This window comes from Crocodylus porosus, unplaced genomic scaffold, assembly GCF_001723895.1.
Source record: "Crocodylus porosus isolate Cpor-Errol unplaced genomic scaffold, CroPor_comp1, whole genome shotgun sequence".
Classification (NCBI taxonomy): Eukaryota; Metazoa; Chordata; order Crocodylia; family Crocodylidae; genus Crocodylus; species Crocodylus porosus.
The window spans coordinates 115,785,111-115,806,903 of NW_017728943.1; the positions used below are offsets into that span (position 1 = coordinate 115,785,111).

A 21,793-nucleotide genomic window follows, 5' to 3' on the forward strand; every position below is an offset into this window, starting at 1 on the left:
TCCTATGACCCCAGCTGACTTCCTGCCCTTTGGGCAGGGGGCTGGACTCGATGATCTCCCGAGGTCCCTTCCAGCCCTAATGTCTATGAAATCGGTCACCAATGATAAGCTGAAGATCCCTTTATGTGGTAGCCACGTAAAATGCATTTAGGCTCACCAATGCATGGAAGGATGAGACAGAGAAGATACCCAGCCGCCCTAGTGCCAGTTTCGAGGGACGGCTGGCAGCAGCCAGAAGACTCTTTGGGTTTGGTAGCTCCCCTCCTTGCAGACTGGCCAGGTAGCAGCGCATTCTGAAGAGATCCATGTTAAATTTCTCCAGGTTCTGCTCCCATTGCTGGATCTGTTTAGATATAAAGAGAGGGGAAAAAATGTCATTGTGGGTTACACTGAAAATTTGAGCTCTTCCGCAAACCCCTAGTAAATTACTTTCATATGGTGGTACATGGATTAGATTAGTTTTCCCCCTGCCAAAACACATCTAGTCATCTTGTGTTACCATAACTTAAAAGATGGCTTGAAATAAAATGAAGCTGGTGGTCTTGAATACATACTGACAAGATGAACGTATTGTGAACACAGAAGCCATTACATAAAAACAAATCCTTGTGGTTTGTGATGTTTCAAAAAGAAAGATTAATTTTGTTCCCCACATTTTTATGAGCTTCAATTCTATCTTGGGGTGACCAAAAGCAAAACTGCATGGCTCAGCTAATTAGTTAAGTAGCATGACTGAGGTCTTTCTGGTCTTTAATTACTATTTCTATCAACTACCCCATCTCTAAACTAAATAGTTAGAATAGTGAACACAAATATTAATTGTCCTTTCCTGTAGTAATAGGAAAGGTATCGCCTATACTTAAGCAGATTGTTAATGTGAGCTAAATACATTAAATACCAATACATATTATTGGGTCCATAGCAAGGATGTATATGCATATTTAACACAATATTAAACAAACGTATACACACAGAGATATACATGTGCATGCCATGAGTTAACTTTTTAAACAAAGTCAGTTATTCATATCCCAAATTAAGGTGTTCAAATAGGTGTTTAGATACATTTCAAACTGAAGACCCAAATGCAAGTCTGGATGCTGAATATAACAGGCTAAATTTAAAATTAGAGCCTGCATAACCATAGGAAGAATGTGTCTAACTATCACATAAGTTAGTCTATAAGTATTCAATGAACTCAATAGAAAAAAAGGCATTTTGCAAAAATTAAGAAGTTGTGTTTTGCAAAATTAGCCATAACATTCTTAGGTTATGTGTAAACAGGGAACTACAGGACATAATTAAAGGAAACACTGAAAAGACAAGGTAAATCAACTTAAGGTGTTAAGTCAATGGGCACAAGATAAATAAAGCTTGTTATAACCCCCTAGAGATGTTCTCCTTCAGGAGTAAAGTAACTTTAGATCCCTGAGTCTTAGCATTTAATGGGAGGGTCAGGATTTAAGCTGAAGTTTAACATACTTGAATATGCATGCACTGATTTCACACCTTAAAACATGCATCTTAATTCTGACACAGATTGAGAGCCATGGGGGTATTGGGAGATAGAATTCAAGGCATGTTCCTAGGCAAATCATGTCTGAAATTGAGAAGAGTCAAAATGGAAGCCTGAGCAATTATCTTTTATTGCCCACAAGGGGACTCTGATGACATGTTTTCAAAAATCTTAGGTGTATTGAGTGTTCAACATACTAAGCATGTTGGAGCTTAAATGAAATCTGGTTAGTTCCTTGTAATGTCATAAAACAGCAAAAGAAATGAAAAACTTGCCAGTCTAGTACATCACATAGCTGAATTCTTTTGGCTCCTGCATTCTGCTCTGCATGCAGCATTTCAGGAGGAATGTACATACGTAATCCAGTAAAGATACCATAATCCTCCCTCCATTTTTTCTGTTAGTTTTTGCTTTTTTTGGGTAGTAACACTGCTCTGTTTTCAAGACCATTCACAGACAAGTCACCTCTTCCCCGTCTTTATTACTTTGAAAATGACAGAGCCACAAATGACATAACTAAGGAAATGTGAGAGATTGATGAAGTTTTCCAGTTCCAAAGTGAATTCTGGTGTTACAGATCCACCTTTGTCTGCTGGTTTGGATTACTAGTTTTTGTTAGATATTAGGGACCGTATGGCTTTTCTCTCTCGCATAATTTCCAGAACATCATGGCTACATTATCACTTTAAAGCTACAATAACCAAGGAAATGATTATGAATAAAAATAAATGGACATTTTTGCAGAAGCTGCATAGCATACTAATTTTTAAATAGATATTTCATGTTTGCTATAACCTACTAAAAGATCATCTTAAACTGCATCTTTGTTTAATTCCTGCTCTTGCCAATCTGCTGCCTTACTTCTTCTACATCACAGGTTACCCAAATTGTGCATTTTTACAATGACGTTTGAAAATGGAGAAAGTTTCACTGGCACATTTCCAATGGAGTAGCACCTTCACTAGGGCTTGTGAAGATTTTTAAAAGGAGTTGGGTATGTTGCTGTACATTTGACATATAACCCATACTGTTTTCTGCACATATTTACTTGAATAGGCAAGTTTATTGAAATGGGAAAAATAACTGGTGGTGGTGGCAGTCCCTCAATACAAGGACAAAAGTCTTCCAGTAAATAGGGAAGTGTGTCTGGAGATGACAATCCATGATCCTCACGTCTGACTGCAGACATGGCAGACAGTTCTAGGAGACAGGAGTGTATCTCGGTGATGTCAGGTCACAGTTCTTTCCCTTTGTCTCTCATGTCTACTGCCTTCATAGTGAAATGAGTTTACTTGACATGATCTATACCTTGTCAGACATCACAGTGCCATTGGGGACAATTCAGTGCATGAGCTGCCCAGGTATTGATGTTAATATTGCATTCCTTTAGACTGGCTGTCAATGTATCCTTGAATCTCTTCTTTCACCCACTTCTGGAGCAGTGACCATCAGTGAACTGGGAGTATAGGACTTGTTTCATGAGCTAGTTGTCAGGCATCCTTATGCTATCCAACAGAGCTGGTGCATATAAACATGGTTTTGAAGCTGGTGATGTTTACAGAAGGCTGGTGTTCATTCTTCTGTCCCTCCGAATGATAGAGGATTTTCAAAAGGCATTGCTGATGGTAACATTCCAAGGTTTTCAGGTGTTTCTGATGTGTTGTCCAAGTTTCAAATCCATACAGCAAGGCGGGGACGGCAACAGCCTGGTAGACAAGAAGATCGGTTCGGGTCCTGAAGTCATGACCATCCAATATGATTTCAGAGACGTCCAAAGACAGCACAGACAGATTCTATCCACTGTTAAATGTCATCCTCTATGTTTACTTTTTGGGAAAGGTGGCTTTTCCAGGCAGGATCAATGCTTAATATTCTCAATGGACTGTCTTCTAGTTGTCATATGTGGAGGAGCAGCTGGTTGGTTTGAGGTGGGTTGGTAAAGTGCCTTGACTTCAGTGAACTTGACTATAAGTACAAACATTTCATAGGCTTCACAGAAGCAACCAAGCAGCTCTGTTCCGAGTACAAAATGACCACCATGTAATTATTGCCTTTGTGTAGGTCCGTGACTAGGAACTTCTGGTAATCACTAGTACCTTCCCTTGTCACCACTAACCCACAGGACTTGCCACAGGACTTGCTATGAGGCAAGTATGTCGGATTTTAATGCCCGATCCCTAAGCATGCCTTATTTTAATGTAGGGTGCCATTGCACATGAGCAACCACATGATATTTCATAAGAAGGAAACCTTAATCCAATGGCAAGGAAAAACTATACACAAGCTCCAAGGTGGGGGAAGGGGCATTTTAATTAAAGCAGCTCCCAGACAGTCACTCTAAGTAAAATGCCACAGCATCAAGTGTATTCAGCATCCCACATTTCAAATTGGCCACAGGGGCACTTTAACTGAAGCTCATTCAATGAGTTTTAGTTAAAGCACCACCCCCTACCATTTTGAAATACAGGACGCTGAATACATGTGATGGTGAGGCATACTGGAACACTTCAGCAGACTCAATCTGATCCAACATATTCTAACTAAAATGTGTTGGAGCATGTGTACAGGCACCCTAGATGACCAGAAAAGTTTTGATTCTGCTGCATCCTTTGCATCCAACTTTGCAGCCACTGTGAAGAATACCCTCCTTCATTAGCTTGCTCCACTACTGAAAGTCTTTAGAAATGTATTTATTTATTAAACACTGTGTGCGTGAAAACTCACTCTCAGCCTTGCTGGAAGTACAAGACTCCAATCGGCATTAATCTCATGATTCCTGGTAGTGCACAAGCCTCTCCAACATGTCAAGGTTGCAATTCTTGAGAGGGAAAATTAATCATTTCCCATGGTAAAGGAATTTTTAGTCTCTTTCTGTTATTGAAAATATTCCGCAAGTAGAGGCACTAGGCAAAAATTGTGTGTGAATGATCTAGAAGCGTTTGGGGTTAGGTGTGGAGTGTTTTTTTCCTGTAGATAGCAGAAAGGTTTCAGTTTGCTACTGGCAATACTTCAGGGTTTTGCTAGTTCAATTTTTTAAATTTCATTGATGAAAACTGGAATTATGCAGCAGTGAATCAAGGCCCTTTAAGTCTCTCACGTTTCTGATTTTGAAGTGATAAACACTGAACAGGAATTGAGTGAGACATCACATATTCTGTGTTCATTTAGAGTTCCTCAATTATTTTTGCTTCTCCTTTCCTCACACAAGAATTCACTAACTGCCACACCAATTACACTTACCTGCTTCTACCAACAGCAACAAAAATATGCAAAAACAGGCTGAATTTTTTTTTGGGGGGGGGGGATAGGGAAAAAGTAGATATGCCAGCTCAGATAATTTGAGATCACAACATTATTATCTGTGTTATGGAAATCCAGAAAGAAAACACATTCAAGGAACTTATTCTTTTAAATATATGTTTTTCAAGCCCAGAAGAGAGGTCACTAAAGATCAGAGGGAGACATTCAATGCTCATGAAGGGGAGAGAGACAGTCACAAACCATTCATATAAGAAAAACACCCCAAGAAATCTCACTACAAACATCATTTAAAACATGTCTTCTTATGTACAGAATAAATCCATAAACAGAAAGGGGATCACTAGCCTTTATTTTGAATATTCCTTATTTTAGTATTTTTCATTTAACACCCTTAGTATGGTATTTTTCAATCTGCCATTACAGGCAGAATTTTATTTTCTTTTATGTCTAAACTAGAGGTGCAGGAAGAACTAAGTGGTTAGGGTACTTCAGCAGCAAGCAGAAGACCTGAGTTCTAGGCCCCTTTTACCTATAGGGAGTTTAAAATCGGTCTCTAACTTGGCAGCATGGTGCTTTAAGCATCAGGCCACAAGTTGTCCTGACCCCTCTTTAGCCCTCCTTTTGACGTTAAGCCACTACCCCTTATATTTAAGTCCATTATTGGATAAAACACATGGAAAACAGTTTGGTGGTGACGTTTCTGCCACAGTGGGAAGCAAGGGTCCAGGCTAGAACCCAAGACCCACTCCTATCCAGATCAGCGGCCACCCTACTGACCCATTCTGGTTTGCTCTCTACCGTCCATTCCTACATATTTCCTTCTCTTTTTGAAGACCCCCCCACAAGCCAAATAGGGGTCTGGATAATGCATAGGTTGTGGCACGGTGGTTAGAGTACTGTGCCAGGAAGAGAGAGGCAGATCCATAGCCCTTTTGGGGAAAACCTATTATCTTCTGCTATTTGGGCAAAGGTTTTGACTGCTCAGACAGATAGTGGGACTAAAACATGGGGGCCACTCTGTATCCCACCCACTAATCATGGTTTCTGACCAGCTATATTTTCATGATCTAGACATAGGTACCCATCCAAAATGTGTGCACAGATATGCCTGTCCAGTGTAGCTTACTGTACATATTCAGTTTACACTTACATGGCCATTCTGCTGGGAAAAATAAAAACACTACCTTAACAATAGTGCTAAAATGCCACTTACGTGACTGGAAACCTGCCATTTATACATAAAGAGGGAAATAGCATTTCACTCTAGTTCCTGGACATAGTACAATGTTCTGCAACCTTCTCGTCTCCGAATACCAGCAGCTCAGTTTTGTCTTTACACATACTTAAAGTGGAATTGTCAAGAGTAACTTGCCCCAAAATGTTCAGCTTTAGCCTAACTTCACTCCCATTGAAGTCAATGGATACTTTCAGTGGAAGTAAGATGAAACCAACTTGAGTTCTTTAAAAAAAAAAAGTCTCATTGTTAAAAAAAAAAAAAAATAGAGATTTTCATGGTCCCTAATTAAGTTCAGAATCCAACCCTCATTCTCAAAAATCAAGGCAAAAGAAGCATCTCCATTTCTTAGGCCCCTTCAAATAACTCATTAAACTTCTCTCCAAAAATGTATTTGTATACAAATATTAATTTATTAGACTTATATGCTGCCCTTTCCTAAAAATGGCTCAGAATAGCTTACAATCAAAGCTAAAGTATATATCTTCGATCCACTATCTAACATAACATATGTAACACCCACCCTCCCACAGACACAGATGCACAGGGCCATATCTTATGGGGGCGGGGGTTGTATCTGTATGTTTCTATGTGGGCAAGATGGCCCCAGTTGTTCTGGCCATGTGCGCAGTGCATGGCAAGCTGGGGCTGTATCTGGGGGAAATATGTAAAACCGTCTAGCTTGACTGGCCAGAGGAAGCGGAGGCAGATTCAGGCAGATTGGTTGGGAGAAAGACTGAAATGTGGCCCTTCCTGACTGGACAAGGCTTGGGCACACCAGATGTATACAACTCACATTGTTCTCTCTCTCTCTTTCTCCTGGGGCTGCTAAGAGCTGCACAGCTTCATTGGGAGCCAAGAAACCTGCTCCCCATAAGGGGATCTCTCCCTCCTCTCCTCCCTTCACTGGAGAGGCCATGCAAAAACTGTGGGATGGGAAAGCCTCAGGTACAGGGAGAAAGAGTCTGTCTCTTAGTTTGAAACACTTATTTCCTCCCTCTTTCCCCTTTTTGTCTTAAGTGGGTTAATGCCATGGGGGGATCAATTCCCTAAGCAAACTGTCCAGGAATGGGTCCTGGCAGTTACTGGCCCCTGTGTTTGGGAACTGTAGCATCTCAGCATTGTGGTGTAGCTAAGACTGGATGTCCAGGCTGCAGTCATGGGCCTGGGCCCTTTTTGCTGTTTCACAGCTCTTGCATTCAGCCTGTGTGGCTAAACCCCAGCTATATTTCTGGCCAACAGATTTGGGCCAGGGTGATACCTGGCACTACTTGTTGTTCACCCATGCCTCAGTGTTCACCCATGCCTCAGTGCAGTATAGGCCCAGCCAGCATTTGTCCCTTTTTGAAGTTTCTGTCCGAACAAAGTGGTGTGGTTGGGCACTAGTTGTAGTTGAGACCCATGCCAAGATAGACCTGACCTTTCCTTTGAGTGGGTTTTTTCTTTTTTTTTTTTTTGCAGTTTTCTGCCCAGCACAGCTAGGATTGGGACTAGGAATTGTGGGGTGCACTATGCTGACAAAAGCTGCAGTTAACCCTTCAAGACCATTATGCAGAAGTGGAGGTTGGTGCTCTACCACTTCTCTAGGGGCAACAGAGACCCCTTGCAACACAGGACCCACACTGTCAAGCAGCTCCCCGTGGCACAGTGAACCCAAGGAGCAGTTCAGGACCCTCCAGTGTGGGTCCCCCTCTCCAGCCCCTTGCTGAAGTACAGGTATAGGGGTGCAGGCCCCTGGAACTACACACTGGGGAGTTCCAAGTCCCAGACTGCCTGGGTATGGATGAAGCTTCCCCAAGAAGGTGCCACCTATAGACTTTGTTTTGTAGATAATAGTGTTTTATAATTATATTTAATGGAGGGTTTTGTTTTGTTTTATGTAATAAATTTGGGTGTTTGTGTTTATACTGCTTGCAAAGAAGGGGTTTCGTTTATGTGGGACACCCCAGTAATTCATCTAGGGTTTCCCAGGTGGTCTGGGTGGAGCTTTGAGACAAGATAAAGTATATTTAATACCCCAAAATTGAACCTGGCCCTTGTTGCTGCTGACCAGTGCCTTCCGAAAGGGTTGCATATACAATAAGAAAGATGAGCGAGGTAAAATGGCAGGACATTGAGGAGAAAATATTAAATTATAGCATTTATCAGTCCTGCAGGATGTCAGTTAATCAATTCCAAAGGCACCATTAATCATGATGTTACATTTAATGGCATTAGGAAAAGCTGTAGGGAGGAAATTCTGGGATGCTCTTGTAGTCTTATCAAAACCAGGGATGCCTGGAACCAATTGGAGACCGTGAACCAATAACAGCTGCTATTTGTCAGAACCTTTTAAATTATGATAATTCTTCCTGTCCAGGATTTATTCACTTGAAGACTAAAGGGGAAAACTTATAACACGAAGAACAACTTCAAAAGTAGAGTGTGACCTGATCTAACACGCTAAATTTACAGTCCATATGCTAGATGTTGCAGTCCTTATTCTGCTTTGAAACTGAGTAAGGTAGAGTTTCCCAATGACCTTAGTAGGAAGATGGACTAAAGAAAGAAAATGTAGCTCTATTAAACTGATATGCTATGCTTCCTATTTAGAATATATTTAAGGAAATAAGTAAAAAGTGGATACAGCAAGCAATAGTTGGGAACAGGTTAAGGAGAAGAAGGAAAACAGAAATAGCAGGGTACATACCTGGGCTAACTCTATATGCCATAAGAGGATTTTGAGAGAGAAATCAAAAACATTTCTAGCTTTCTTTTCACCCATGATCAGCTGTAGGTAAGGAAAAAGTGAAGAAAGCAAGAATCAATGACACGCAAATCCCTGATCCTGATTTTAGAAAAATCTCACAAGGTTTTGTAAGCCTCCTGGGAAAAGTTGCTTTTGGGAAGGGAGTTAAATGAAGAGCGGAATGAGGCATGGTACCCAGTAGAGAGTTCCAGGTTTAGGAAACAGCACGAAGGAAAGGATTCTGACGCAAATGGGAAAAAAGAGACAAAGAGGGGAACCAAAGCAAGTATCTTGAATAGTGTGAACAAATCTGCAATCAGAAGGCAGGGGAAAGCAAAGATCAGCAAAAATTCAGTTGTGTCAAGTCTCAAAGATGAGAACAAGGAGCACAAATGATTAAGGCTGGGGATCACTGGAAGGGCAAAGTGCATATGATTAAACCGTTAGGCAAGAAATTATTTTTGCAGTAGAAATTTCAGCTTATGAGAAGTAGGTTTTAGTAGCTGCGGCACGAAATGATGGCAACTTGGAAAATAAGTTTTTCCTTGTTGTTTGACAGTGAGGATTGTTCTTATGTCACAAGTAGATGGGTGGCCTAAATCAGTGCCAAATCTATTAAGAGATTTTACCACCAAATGTAAAACAACAACAAGATGATACTGTGAGATGAGCTAAGTGAAGACAAAGATGTTTGCAATAGCGTCCAAGATATATGCCAATTCATAGTCCTTAGCAGTTGCTACAGTGTTCTAGACAAAAAGACTTTTATTGTCATTTATCATATTACAGATCAAGGGCGTCAAACTCCTCTACCCCTGCAGGGCCAGATGAGGGGCGTAAGGCTGGCCTGCAGGCCAGATCAGATCCACAGACCGGCCCCACACATCAGAACCAGCATGCAAGGCCAGTCCAGCATGGACAGCTCATGCAGCACATGCCCTGGATCAGCCCTGCACACTGCATGCAGCTTGTGTGCAGAGCCAGCACAGGTCCACATGCAGTGTGTGCCCTATGTCCTATGCATGCCCCTGACTGGCCTGCTGTGCTGGCACTAGGTCCAGTCCATGCACCAAATTGCTTCTGTTTGCTGCATGCTGCTTCCTAACACAATTGATTTCAGTGGAATTATCTGAATAAGCAGGGCATGATTTGGCCCTACAGCAGAGGTTGTGGACTGGGGTTGTGAACTTGAGAAGGCCACCACGCACCATCCTGCACTGCTGCGCAGGTGCCACCCGCCTAGCCAGACACAGGGGTCAGGAGAAGCTCATATGCAGCAGCTGCTGCCGCTCCATATTTGGCCATGCCCCGCTCCTTCCCACAGTCCACGTCCGGCTTCTGGGGGTACACTGCTCCAAAAAAAATGAAAACCCCTGCCCTAATAGGATACTTTTCTGCAGACCAAAACTTGTGAAAGCAAATCTGCTAATACCTCAAGGATCAAAATGAACAAAAATAAATACACAAAAAATTCTCTCCTGCCTTTTTTTATATTAATTTTTCAACTCTTGAGATAGAGTTAGACAAGCTTTTGAATAATTTCTGGACCATCATGGCTACAACATCACTCTTATACTGCCAATAACTTAAAGGACACTTCACTATCACTTGCTCTTCAAAATGAAAGAAATGAAAAAAATGGAAGAGAAGAGTGTAAAACAAACTGCTGTAAAATAATCAAGACCTTTCTTTTCCCATTCTTGCTTTTGGATGTATGTAAAACATCTCTTACCACAGTATGGGAAAAACATTGTTTCAAGGATCCTCAAGCCCCTAATTCAGCAAAGAACTTAGGAATATGCTTAGTAAAAAAGGATAATCCAACTAAAATCTAGACTATTTCTCTGCTTAAAGTTAGGTGCAAGTTTTAGAACCCTACTGAACTGGGGACCAATCTTGTCATTCATCTTGCTTTCTGCAAAGGATGAAAACATTAGCTTGCAACCTGATCTTCCAGCCTCCAGCAGTTTCTACTGCTAACTGGCTCTGCATTTTTAAATTTAAACAGATTGATTCCTTCTTGTGTAAGGAACTGCAAAATAGTACCAGAATGGAAAATAGAAACACATTTTCTTTAACTTCTCCATCCAGAGCAGGGGACCAGAAAAAAAAATGAGAGAGAGAGAGAAGCATTCTCATCAACAAAAAAAAGAAAAAAAAGAGTTCATGTAAAGACGAAGCAAGAGGAAGTTTACACGTAGAGCTGACAGTCAAGAAGAACAGAGCAGAATCTCTACCGCTGTAAAACAATGAAGGACTATTTCAGTCAAAAGACTTATTATACCGCATGAGGGCCTGACACAATAAATCAAGAGGTCAACTGTTAGCCTGTGGCCAAGCTAGAGGGACAGACATTATACATAAACTGGTTACAGTGATCTATAGGCAGAGGGAGAAAAAGACATTGAGGGGGCAGAGTTCACGCAACCCCGCCCCACCCAGGAATGGGGCTGGGACCAGGCAGGAATTGGAGCAGAGCCAGGCCTGGGATCGGGGCTGGGGTCCGCTGCACCCATCTCTTCCCCTGTTCCCAGAGTCGCTGCTCAGCACTGGTGGCCCCTGTGAATTCACCACCCTGCAAAAGCCCCAGCCCTGCACTGCCCAGGGGGACCCGGAATGGGGCTAGCCTAGGCTGCACTGTTGGGGACGGAGCCCACAGGACCCCTGCACCTGCCCTGCACTGCCCCTGGGAAGAGTCCGGCGCCTCCTCCAGGGGCACGGCACTGGGCAGCCAAGGGGGGGCACATGGCCCCCTGATCTTTGTACGGGGCAAAGGCAGGCTACAGCTGTGAGCTGCGCTCTGCTTGCTTCATGCCTTGCTGCTGCCTTTGAAAGTGATGTGGCATGGTGCCATGCGAGTCAGACCACTGGGCTGGGCTCCAGAGCTGGGCTGGCCCCTCCCTTCTACTCTCTAGCTATACCAAGGACAGGACAGAGCAAGACACCAGGCAGCATGGCCCCGTTAAGGTAAAATAGGAAGGGAAGGAATTAATTCTTCCCTCTTTCCCCTCCTCCATCACTGTAGGCGAGGTCTGCCTGTCAGCCAGGGAGCAAAAAGGAAGGGGCTATGGCAGGGCAGAAGGGACCAAAAGGAACAGAGGGAGGAATTAACCTTTCTCCCTGCCTCCTTCACCTTAATGGTGCCATGCCTGGACACCTGTCCTTTGAGGCAGGGATGGGGACTCTGGTCTGGTGCTGGGAGGACTCTTCCCCCTCCTTTTTCCCCTAGGATGGGAAAGGAGGGTTTTGTGGGATGCTGGAGGGGGAACACTCCTCCACCTCCACCCCAGGGCTGGGAGGGGAGGCCTCTAGGCAAGGCTACCTGGCCCCGGAAGGGAACTCTTCCCCGACTCTTCACCAGCTGCGGCTATGACTATTACAGCCTCTCCCTGTGCCCAGGCAGTGCCACACAGAGCCCTCCCTAAATCATGGAGGGGGAGGAAGGACCAGGGGGAAAGAGTCCCCATCCTGGGCTGGGGCCAGGCTGGGCAGCCTCATATAGAGACCCCCTCCCATCTTCCCCTACTGCCCAGGGGTGGGGAGGGGTGGCTCTGTGCAGGGTGCTCAGCCTCAGCCCCAGCAGGGTGCTCTGTTCAGTGCTGGGGGGAACTCTTCCTCCTCCCCCTCTGCTGGGGGGGAGGGGGGCGCTCTGTAGACGCTGCCCGACCCCAGAGGGGGACACTTCCCCCCACCCATGGGGCAGGGGGGGTCTGTCCAGTTCTGGGGAGGGAGGACTCTTCCCCCTCCTCCTCCTCCTCTTATTCCCCGCCGCCCCACCACAAGGCGAGGAAGGCTTTTCCAGTGCTCCTGGGCCTGGCCTGGCTGGGGCATGAGAAGTGGCTTTAACAGAGCTGCAGCTGCCAGGCGTGGCTCCAGTCCCATATCCTGACCCAGTCGGGCCTCGCTCAGCCCCAACTAAGGTAGGCCAGGGCTGGGCTGCAGGGGCAGGGCTACCTCTCTCTGGCCGGTACAATTCAATGATGGGGAAGCCAGTGCAGCCAGGCAGCTTCTTTCCCTGTCAGCGAGTGCAGCCTGGTCCATGGCTGGCTGGCAGTGACTTATCTGGGCCCACTCAGAAGCAACACAGGGTCTTACAGGGCCTCAGAAAGGCCCAGCCCCACCAAGCAGCTGCCTTAGCCAGGGCTGAGCCAGGGCCAGAGCCACCCCCAGCAGCTGCTGTGCCCCAGCTGGGCCAGGCTGGGGAGCACAGCAAGAGCCTCCCCGTGGTGGTGGGGGGCCAGGCGGTAGGAGGAGGAAGAGGAACAGTTCCCCCTCCCCAGCACTGAACAGAGCCCCTCCCCAGCAGGGCCTGGGCCAGGCAGTCTCCACAGAGCCCCCCCCCTCCCCAGCAGCAGGGGTGGGGGCAGAGGGAGGTGGAGGGGGAAGACGAGCCCCCCTTCCAGCCCCACAGAGGACAGCAGGGTTGGGGGAAGACTCCCCATCTAAGGCCAGGCAGCATTTCATGAAGCCCTCCCTCCCCACCCCTCAATGGTGCGGCAGGGAAAGAGTCCCCTTCCCAGCCTTATAGCTTATAGTTTACAGTATGTAGAGTCAGGAGGGACCTGAACAGATCATCTAGCCTGAAACCCCTGCCACAGGCAGGAATGAATGCTGGGTTCACAAGACCCCAGACAGGTGATCATCCAACCTCCTCTTGAATTTGCCCAAGGTAGGCGCGAGGACCACTTCCCTGGGAATTTGGTTCCAGATTTTGGCCACCCTAACTGTAAAATATTGCCTTCTGATCTCTAACCCAAACCTATTCTCCATCAGCTTATTACCATTGCTTCTCGTCACCCCAGGTGGTGCTGGGGAGAAAAGGGCTTTACCTATTTGCTGTTGATCTCCCCTGATGAGTTTGTAGGCAGCCACCAGGTCCCCCCTCAGCCTCCTCTTGCTGAGGCTGAACAGGTTCAGGTCCCTCAGTCTCTCCTCACAGGGCCTGTCCTGCTGCCTTCTCGCCAAGCAGGTGGCCCTCCTCTGAACCTAGCAGCCTTGCAGTGCCTCCCTCTCCACCTCACAATGGTGGGGGGAGGAGGCAAGGGAAGAGCCCCCCACCCAACCCTATATCAGTGGGGGAGAGGGAGGAGGGAGAAGAGTTCCCTCTCTGGGGCCAGGCAGCCCTGTGTGTGGGGATTGCTCCTAGCTGTCAGGGAGTTGCTGGGGCAAGGAGAGCTCTCCCCTCCTCCTCCTCCCCACCCTCCAAACCCTGCAGGCCATGGTGGGGGTTTAAACCCCTCAGCCTGCCCCGGCCCCTCCTCAGCTCAACTTCCCTGTTGAAAGGGAGGGCTGCTTTAGTGCCCCCCAAGCGTCTGGCCTGATGCGCTGCAGGCATGTGCCGAATGTCTATCCATTAGCAAACCAGTTCACTCTCTGCAGCAGTGGTGATGCATAGGGAATGCACCCCTTCACAGCCAGTGTTCCCCACTTGGGCAATGGGCAGGGGGGCAGGCAAGAGTGCTGGTCCGCCCTCCCCCCCCGAGAGCACTGGCAAGGGAGTGGGGGTGCCAGGAGAAGTGATCCCCGTGGTCCCCCTGTGGCCAATCGTGCCTACCAGGAGTAGTGTTCTCCTGCACTGGCACTTCCAGGTCGGTACGATCAGCTGTGTGGGAACCCCCCCAGTTGCTGACTGGCTGCTTGGGGGGCAAGTGCCCCCCCAACTCAGGAGGATCCAGTCACCTACACTATGCAGGTTAAACTAACCTGCAAAGATTAAACCAGTTCAGGCTTCAGCTTTTTGAACGTCTGTCCCTAACCTGAGGCTGTGTCCAGATATGCAGGGGCATGCGCTTGCAGCAGCGCAAATTGCCACAGTGCATGCCCCTGCAAATGATCTTCAGTGCACAATAAATTGTCCCACAATGGGCAAATTGCCCTTGCCGTCATCCACCACCCCATGCTGCTGATCTGTGTGCAGCTGCTGCTCTGGGGGTAGCCATCACTACCCCCTCACCCTCCTGCTCTGGGATGGGCTGCTGCTCCAATTTCAAAAATCTGCAGTTTTCACATTTCTCACAGGTGCTTGGTCCCAAGCTTGCCGGATTTATAAGATAATACTGTATTTAAATAAAACCTTAAATTTTAGTTCTTGGGGCAAATACAAAGAACAATATTTCTGAATCTGTTGCATCATAATTTTATATATGTTTGTTACATGTAGCAAAAATTAATGTGACAACTATAAATATGTGAAGCAGTTGCCACCTAGACAACAACGACAGAAGATCTCAGGGGAAAAAAAAGCAATACTTGTACATTTTACAAAGTTTTGTTGAGAAGAGGTGATCAGCCTGACTGATCTTCCTATTTTGGCTTTTATGGCAACAGAAAAAAAAATGGTATTTTGGTTGGACAAAAATGTAGAAAGACGCCAATGAAAATTATTCCAAGCATGTGTCTGTTTTTCTCATTAATGTTTCTCATTTCAGTGTTAGCAAATAAAGACTAACTGCCTCACATCTGATAAGTGAGTTAAGCATAATGTGCACAGCAAATGTGAAGCATGACAGCTACCTCAAAACTATTTGGAAACCAGGATTCAACCGTTATTGTAGAAACTGTAAAAAGAAACCCAGAATGTTTACAAGCTGGTATTATTCAGAACTGTCCTATATTATGCTTGCTTAAAATATATAAAAGATGCATGTGATAGAAGATTTACAAATTCAATAATAATAATAAAAAAAACCAATGGAGTATACATTGTTCTCAATCTGTGGTGGACCTTCCATTCATGCTACCAGAAGTTCCACATGCAGATGCAGAGCAGATGTGGGGGGGGCTACTTTTGATTTGCAACATTATTTGATATGGCTATAATTAGAAATTGCCTAATCATTCACTCAATACCACTCGCATGGAAGGCAGAAGCAGTCTCTTCATTGACTTCAGTAGTTGCAGTTAGGGTTCCACGTTTGGAGCAAATACTATGATTCACTTGTTAAGTGAGCCAATGTTTTGACCTTTGTTAAACACAGACATATGGCTCCCCATCACAAATGTAAACCTCATGAGAAAAAGATCTACACTCATAGTATTTGGGGATAAGTGGCCCTACCGCTCGAGAACAAGAGTAATTCTAATAATGAAACTGGTTCCAACAGGGGTATATTATGGGATTTTTCAAAAGCCCTCTGTGGAGTCCTAACTCTGTTCCCCTTTCAGTCAATGAGATTTTTTACTATTGATTTCAGATGGAGCAGAATTTTGCTAAGGTGGACCCTTTTGAAAATCCCTGCCACCCAGACACTGTTTGTGATTGCACAGCTACTGGTGCCAGATTAGGAAGGAGACAAAAGCAAGCCAATGCACCTTCACACTAGTTGCAACAGTACTGAGACAGGCTGCTATGTCTGCAGGTGCAACAGATCCTTCGTGGGTCCTTTGTTTGTAAAAGCTATGTGATGACTCGCACCTTTCTCTGCAAGACAGCCACTTTCTCTGGATTGGATATTTTATATGGGTCCCAGAACATTACAACTGCTAATACAGGTAATCCCTGACATGGAGGGGTACTCTGACTGCACGCAGGCAGCTTCTTCCAACTGGTCTTGTTCTAATGGATTATTAAAATCTTTCTTTTGGAGGAAGTCAAGGGAGCAACTCTGGTAGAACTTCCTTTGAATGGAAAAATTACTATCGTTTTTTCATTTAAAATTACTTTGACTGAATTTCTAGTGTTTGGCAATATTTTTAAAATGCACCAAAAAATAATAAATGCACATATCAACTAGACATAATCAGCATGAGCTACACATATGTCTGTCATAATCAATACAGGAGAAAGAAAAAATAACAACAAGAATTACCAAAGCATTCTAAGACATCTTTCTAAATTGTACCAAACTTGTCAAAGCAGTTACATCTGCAAAACGTGTCCCACTCCATAGATGCCTACTGTGCCATGACATCATATTAGGTTTTGACCTTCAGGAATGTCCTCCTTTACCAATGCATTATCATCCTGCACATTAATAGTAAGATCCTCTGTAAGAGTGCAATCTGGGAAGGTTTCAATATGGACCTCTTGGGCATATACCCAAGAATACACATACTTGCCAGAGATTTTAGTGCTGTCCTGAAAACCATATTAACCCTGGTTGTAAGTTATTCCCCCCCCCCAAAAAAAACTGGAAGTAAAGGATGATCAAAGTATATGGTCAAGCATTGCCTGTGATGTATTATTGCATCTCTAATTTGTACTAAAGGCAGAGTATAATTACATTTTTAAGTTTAGAGGGAGCCTGGTAAATATTTTTAAAAAATTATCTTTTGTTGTACAAGACATAGTCTAAAATCAGCCGAAGATGTTTGAATAGTCTGCATTGCTGATTTCCACTGGAATTCTGTCACCTGACTATGTAGGTTTCCTTCTACTTCAGTTTTAACTAATCCATATCAAGTTTGTTATGTGACGTTATATAGTCATAGAATGATGGTGCAGAACAGGGGAGAGAAGCAGATTTCAATACAAAAAAATAGTATAATCTTGAACATTTGCTACTTCTAAGCCTCAGGTCCAAACTGATACAACAGTACTTTATGCAACTGCATATACTGTCATTTGACTCTTTCAGAAGGTTGAATGTGTCACATATTTCAGAGAAGGACTTTTTTAATACAGTGTCCCAGTAGAAGCTGTTCTGCATTTATGTATAATCTATGCACCCTGTCAACATCATTTTGAGATCCATACGTCAAAAAAGGGATTGTCCCGAATAAAGGCTTTAAAATGTAGTCAAGAAAGAAACCAGAAAGTTTGCCAATTTTCTACAAACTTGTTAGGTTGCAAAAATGATAGGGATTAGAGAATTAAAAAGAGAGAAATATATTGAGCCTAAAACGGAAGGGGGAAACATGCATTCCTTTTCAATTTCCACCCATACAGGAGAATTATCAGTCATATCAGTCATCCAGCATATAGCCTTTCTTACTCAGAAGGCATTGTGACATTGTCAGAGGTTTGGAAGATGAGTGCCATGCATTTCAATTGGTAATTACATCTTTTTTAAAGGAAGCTGTGCCTTTTTATCTGCTCATCACAGAAACCTGCTAAACATTTAGTTGGGGATTACAACTGGCAGGTTATGTAGCAGACAAATTAGGCAAGGTAATACATTTATTTTCAAAATATTACCACATCTCCTCCCCAAAGATATTGCTAAACTGCCCTGCTTAAGATCCTCTAAAATAATATCAAGGATCTTCTGAAAGTTTTGGGGCAATAATATAATATTAAATATCTGAATACCCAAATCAATTGTGTGTCCTGATTGCCATTGAAGCTCCCATTTTCTAAACATATCCTTTGCAATATAATAGTTTAATATAAGTAACTCAAATTTAGTTCAATTAATAAAACTGATCTCTCAGGCAGTGACAGAAATATTAGTGTATCATCTACACAGAATGGGGTCTTGGACCTTCTCTTAGCCTAATGCCTTTTATATCAGCCTTACTCCTTACAGCTACAGCCATTGGCTCCAATGTCAAATCAAATACAAGAGGGGAAGGGGACAACCTTGTCAAGTCCCCCTTTGCAAGGGAAATGGATCAGATACCATATTATTGGTCACAACACTAAGTGGAATTTGTATATAACAACTCTATCCAACTTAGGAATTCTTTACCAAATCCCATGTTTTATAAAACACAAAAAAGTTGTTTGGCAATCATTTTAATGCAAACTAGCAATGGAACTCAACTAAAATGAAAAGCCAACTCCTACGTGCTCAAACACTTCAGTATGAATCAATATTACAAATGCGTATGTGCAGCTTCCCTAAATACATCTGCCTTCCAAGAGCAGTGGATGATACACAAACACCACATCCTGTAGGGAATCGTGCATCTTTCACTGCCTGCAGAACCCTACGGGATTAAGCTCTCAAGCAAAGCAGATGGTGTCAGTACCTTGCTCTGGAACACAACAGAGAAAAAACACACATACATGCTTTTTTGGGAGGTTGGGGGAGTTGAAGCAGGGGGGATACTGTAGGTTTCCATAATGCACGAAGTTTCTTTGTAGATTAGAAAATCTCAGGAATCATCATGAAGTGCAGGACTGGGAACTAAATCTAATCACACAGAGTGAAATTCCCATGGATTTCAAAAGTTACAGTTTCACCCAAGAAGTTTAAAGAAGAAATTAAGAAGCATATTCATAAACTAAAGCACTATCTAGATACGCTGTTTATATGGCCCATGGGAATATTTTCTTTGGAAGGCAGAGGGATTTATTCACATGATTCCTACTTTTGTTGATTCAGTTCCTGAGACCAAATCTCAATGCTTCAATTTTAAACAAAAAAACAAACAAACAATCATCCCAATATTTGATGCCCTATTATTCATCAAACTGGACAAAAGCAAACAGCAGTACACTGTGTAATAGCTGGAGAAAACTGTACATTTGTTAATGATACATTGCATTTTTTAAAGACCCATTGCTGGGACTGCTGAATTAAAAGATTAGACAGCGTAGTTATCTATTGAATTGCCTCTCCTCCCAACTGACACTGCCAAAAAACATTTAGGCAGTTGCAGTAAGATATCTTGTAGAGAACAAATCCAGAGGAAAGGCTCATTATAATTTCACTGTGTGCAAACTATGTGCTGTTTGTAAATGAACCATCTTGCTTATTGCCTCCCTTCACTTGACCTCCTTCAGTGTTTTGAGAAATTCTTAGAAAGAAGATTAACAGGGATAAATCACTGCTGGATTTTAATTCCAGTAGAATAAAGCCTGTTTTTCCAGTGACCCAAAATGGAAAAAAAATGATGGTTATTCAATCCTCGAACAATCTAATTAGGAGAAATCAAAAGGCTTTCATGACTACTATATAAATGAGTCACAGTAAACTGTTAAAGCCTGTTCCTTTTAAAGCTTGCTTAAATGGATGGGTAAACTAATTAAAGAACTATGCATCTGTGTTGACTTTATCAGGGTATTATGGGATATAAAGCTAGACTTTTCCCCTCTGGGAATCAGCAGATCTCAGCAGTCCCAAAAGCCACTGAAATCCAAGGTAGGTTGTAGCTTCCTGCTTCTCCACTCCTCCCTTCCCTACTCAATTCAGTGGGCTTTGGCATCAGGATAAGTGAAATGGCAGGTCTCTACCTACCTAGCATTTAATGAATACCTCAGCAGAAAAATCACAGCACACGAATCTCTGCTCAAGAGTACAACACAAAGAAAGACAGTAACAGCTCAAGACTGAATTGTGCTGCTGGCACTTCATGGGCAACCTAGCACCTTGCTCTCTATTGTTTCAAACAAGTATAATAAGATCTATGAATGTTACAAGCATCGCATTCACAAAGAGATGTTATAACTACATATGTCAAAGAAACAATTATGTTTGCTGGCCAGGAGCAAGTAAACTTTGGCTCTTACTCTTGAAGTCACATTAGCAGCCCAAAAAATGAATTAGTGGGTACTTAAGAAATCCTGGCAGAGAGAAAAGGCTCAAATACAGGAAGCTATGTTGAACATGGATTTGTATTACTGTCCCAGTGATGTCTTTGCAACTTTAACTGTGGAAACACTACACTGATTACATAATTTAACTGAGAAAATACTTATAGCATGGAAATTGGCAGTACAAGTTTCTGCCCTGCACATTTGCCTAACCGTGGCTTGGAAAGAGGAAGTACAAGGGTAGATGCGGAGTGTGATCGACAGAATGCTTGAAGACCTTTCAAAAGGTGAACATCTCAAAAGGACAACTGCTGGTACATTTTAATTGTTATGTTTGAACAAGTGAGAAGGATTCAAATGCAGTAAATGCACTCCAATTTTAACATTCCTTCATCCAGGATAAAGTTGGAGCAGGTTTACTGCATTTGAATCCTTTTCAAATTGTTCACACAACAGTGAGAATGTACTAGCAGCTGCCCTTTTGAAACAACCCCCTTTGAAAGGGCTCTAAGCATTTGTGTGTGTGCAAATGCACATATCCACCCACCCCCCCACCATTTCACAGCAACATTCTTCAATGCAGTTACAGCAGCTTGAAGCTACTAGTATAGACAGAGCTCAGGCAATTTTACAACCAACTCATGAAAATGTGGTCAAAGCAAGTTGCTGGGAGGTCAGGGTGTGACCTTTGATGTTTTGAGGTTCTCGTAGCTCTTAGGATTATGTTTAGGATATCATACTGTAATCAAATAAGGAAGATATAAATAAAGGTCCTGACCCTCTGTTATCATTGATGATCACTTTTAGCAAAACTAGGAGGTCTCGATTCATGGCTAAATTCTAAACCAAATATCTTCTACGTACTGGGCTACGTACAGACATTCAAAAACCCAAGCCTGAATTGATTCAATCTTTGCAGGTTAGTCTAACCTGTGTAAATTGAACTGATTTGCAAGTGAACAAACATTCACCTTTAATACTGGAAATGCACCACATGCCTGCATGACTCAGGCTAGAAGCAGGGGGGCACTAGAGTGAGCCCTCCCTTCCCTTCCTCAGCAGCCGCAAGGCTGGAGGGAAGCTGACCTGGAGGTGTGGCCAGGCCCTGGCTTGCCATTAACTTTCATTGCGGAGAGGTTTAAACTGTGGCCCTGGCCTGCAGGGACCCTACGAGGGCTGGGCCTTTTGGCTTCGGCTGTAGGGCACAGGCAGTGGCTGGCCAAGCAGTTGGCTGCCCAGGCCAGCTTGGAGGCACTGGCAGGTCTGGAGCCTGGGAGCCACCTGCCACAGGGGCTCACAGCCCCCACCACACCCCTGTCCTGCGCAGCACCCACTGGCTGCAGCAACACCACAGACTGTGTGCTGGCCAGAGCAGCAGGGCTCTTCTGCCTCCCTCACCACCAGGTGCCACCGTGCAGCTCTGGATGGGCAGGTGGAGGCTTTAACCCAGCGGCTTCTGCCCAGTGCACGGAGCTCTGGCTCCAGCTCTGGCTGCTCCCCTCCCCCCCACCTTCCCCCGCAGGGGCTGGCCATTGTGTTGGATGGGCAGAAAGGAGCCGGAGCTTAGCTAAAATACCATCCTATGGGAAGGAAATGAAGACTTTTTGGTACTGGCATATGCTGTTAAGGCTTCTC

The 21,793-nt window shown here is 44.0% G+C and overlaps 1 protein-coding gene across 4 annotated transcripts in view; it reads right to left on the reverse strand.

The window, feature by feature from the left end:
* The window catches only part of TIAM2 (T-cell lymphoma invasion and metastasis 2), a 268,351-nt gene that overhangs the window by 103,155 nt on the left and 143,403 nt on the right, over nt 1–21,793 (reverse strand). For all 4 annotated transcript variants that reach the window (XM_019550041.1, XM_019550038.1, XM_019550040.1 and 1 more), the window contains one exon: nt 158–343. In XM_019550041.1, the coding sequence (XP_019405586.1) occupies nt 158–343 (186 nt within the window). The remainder of the gene's footprint in view (nt 1–157; nt 344–21,793) is intronic.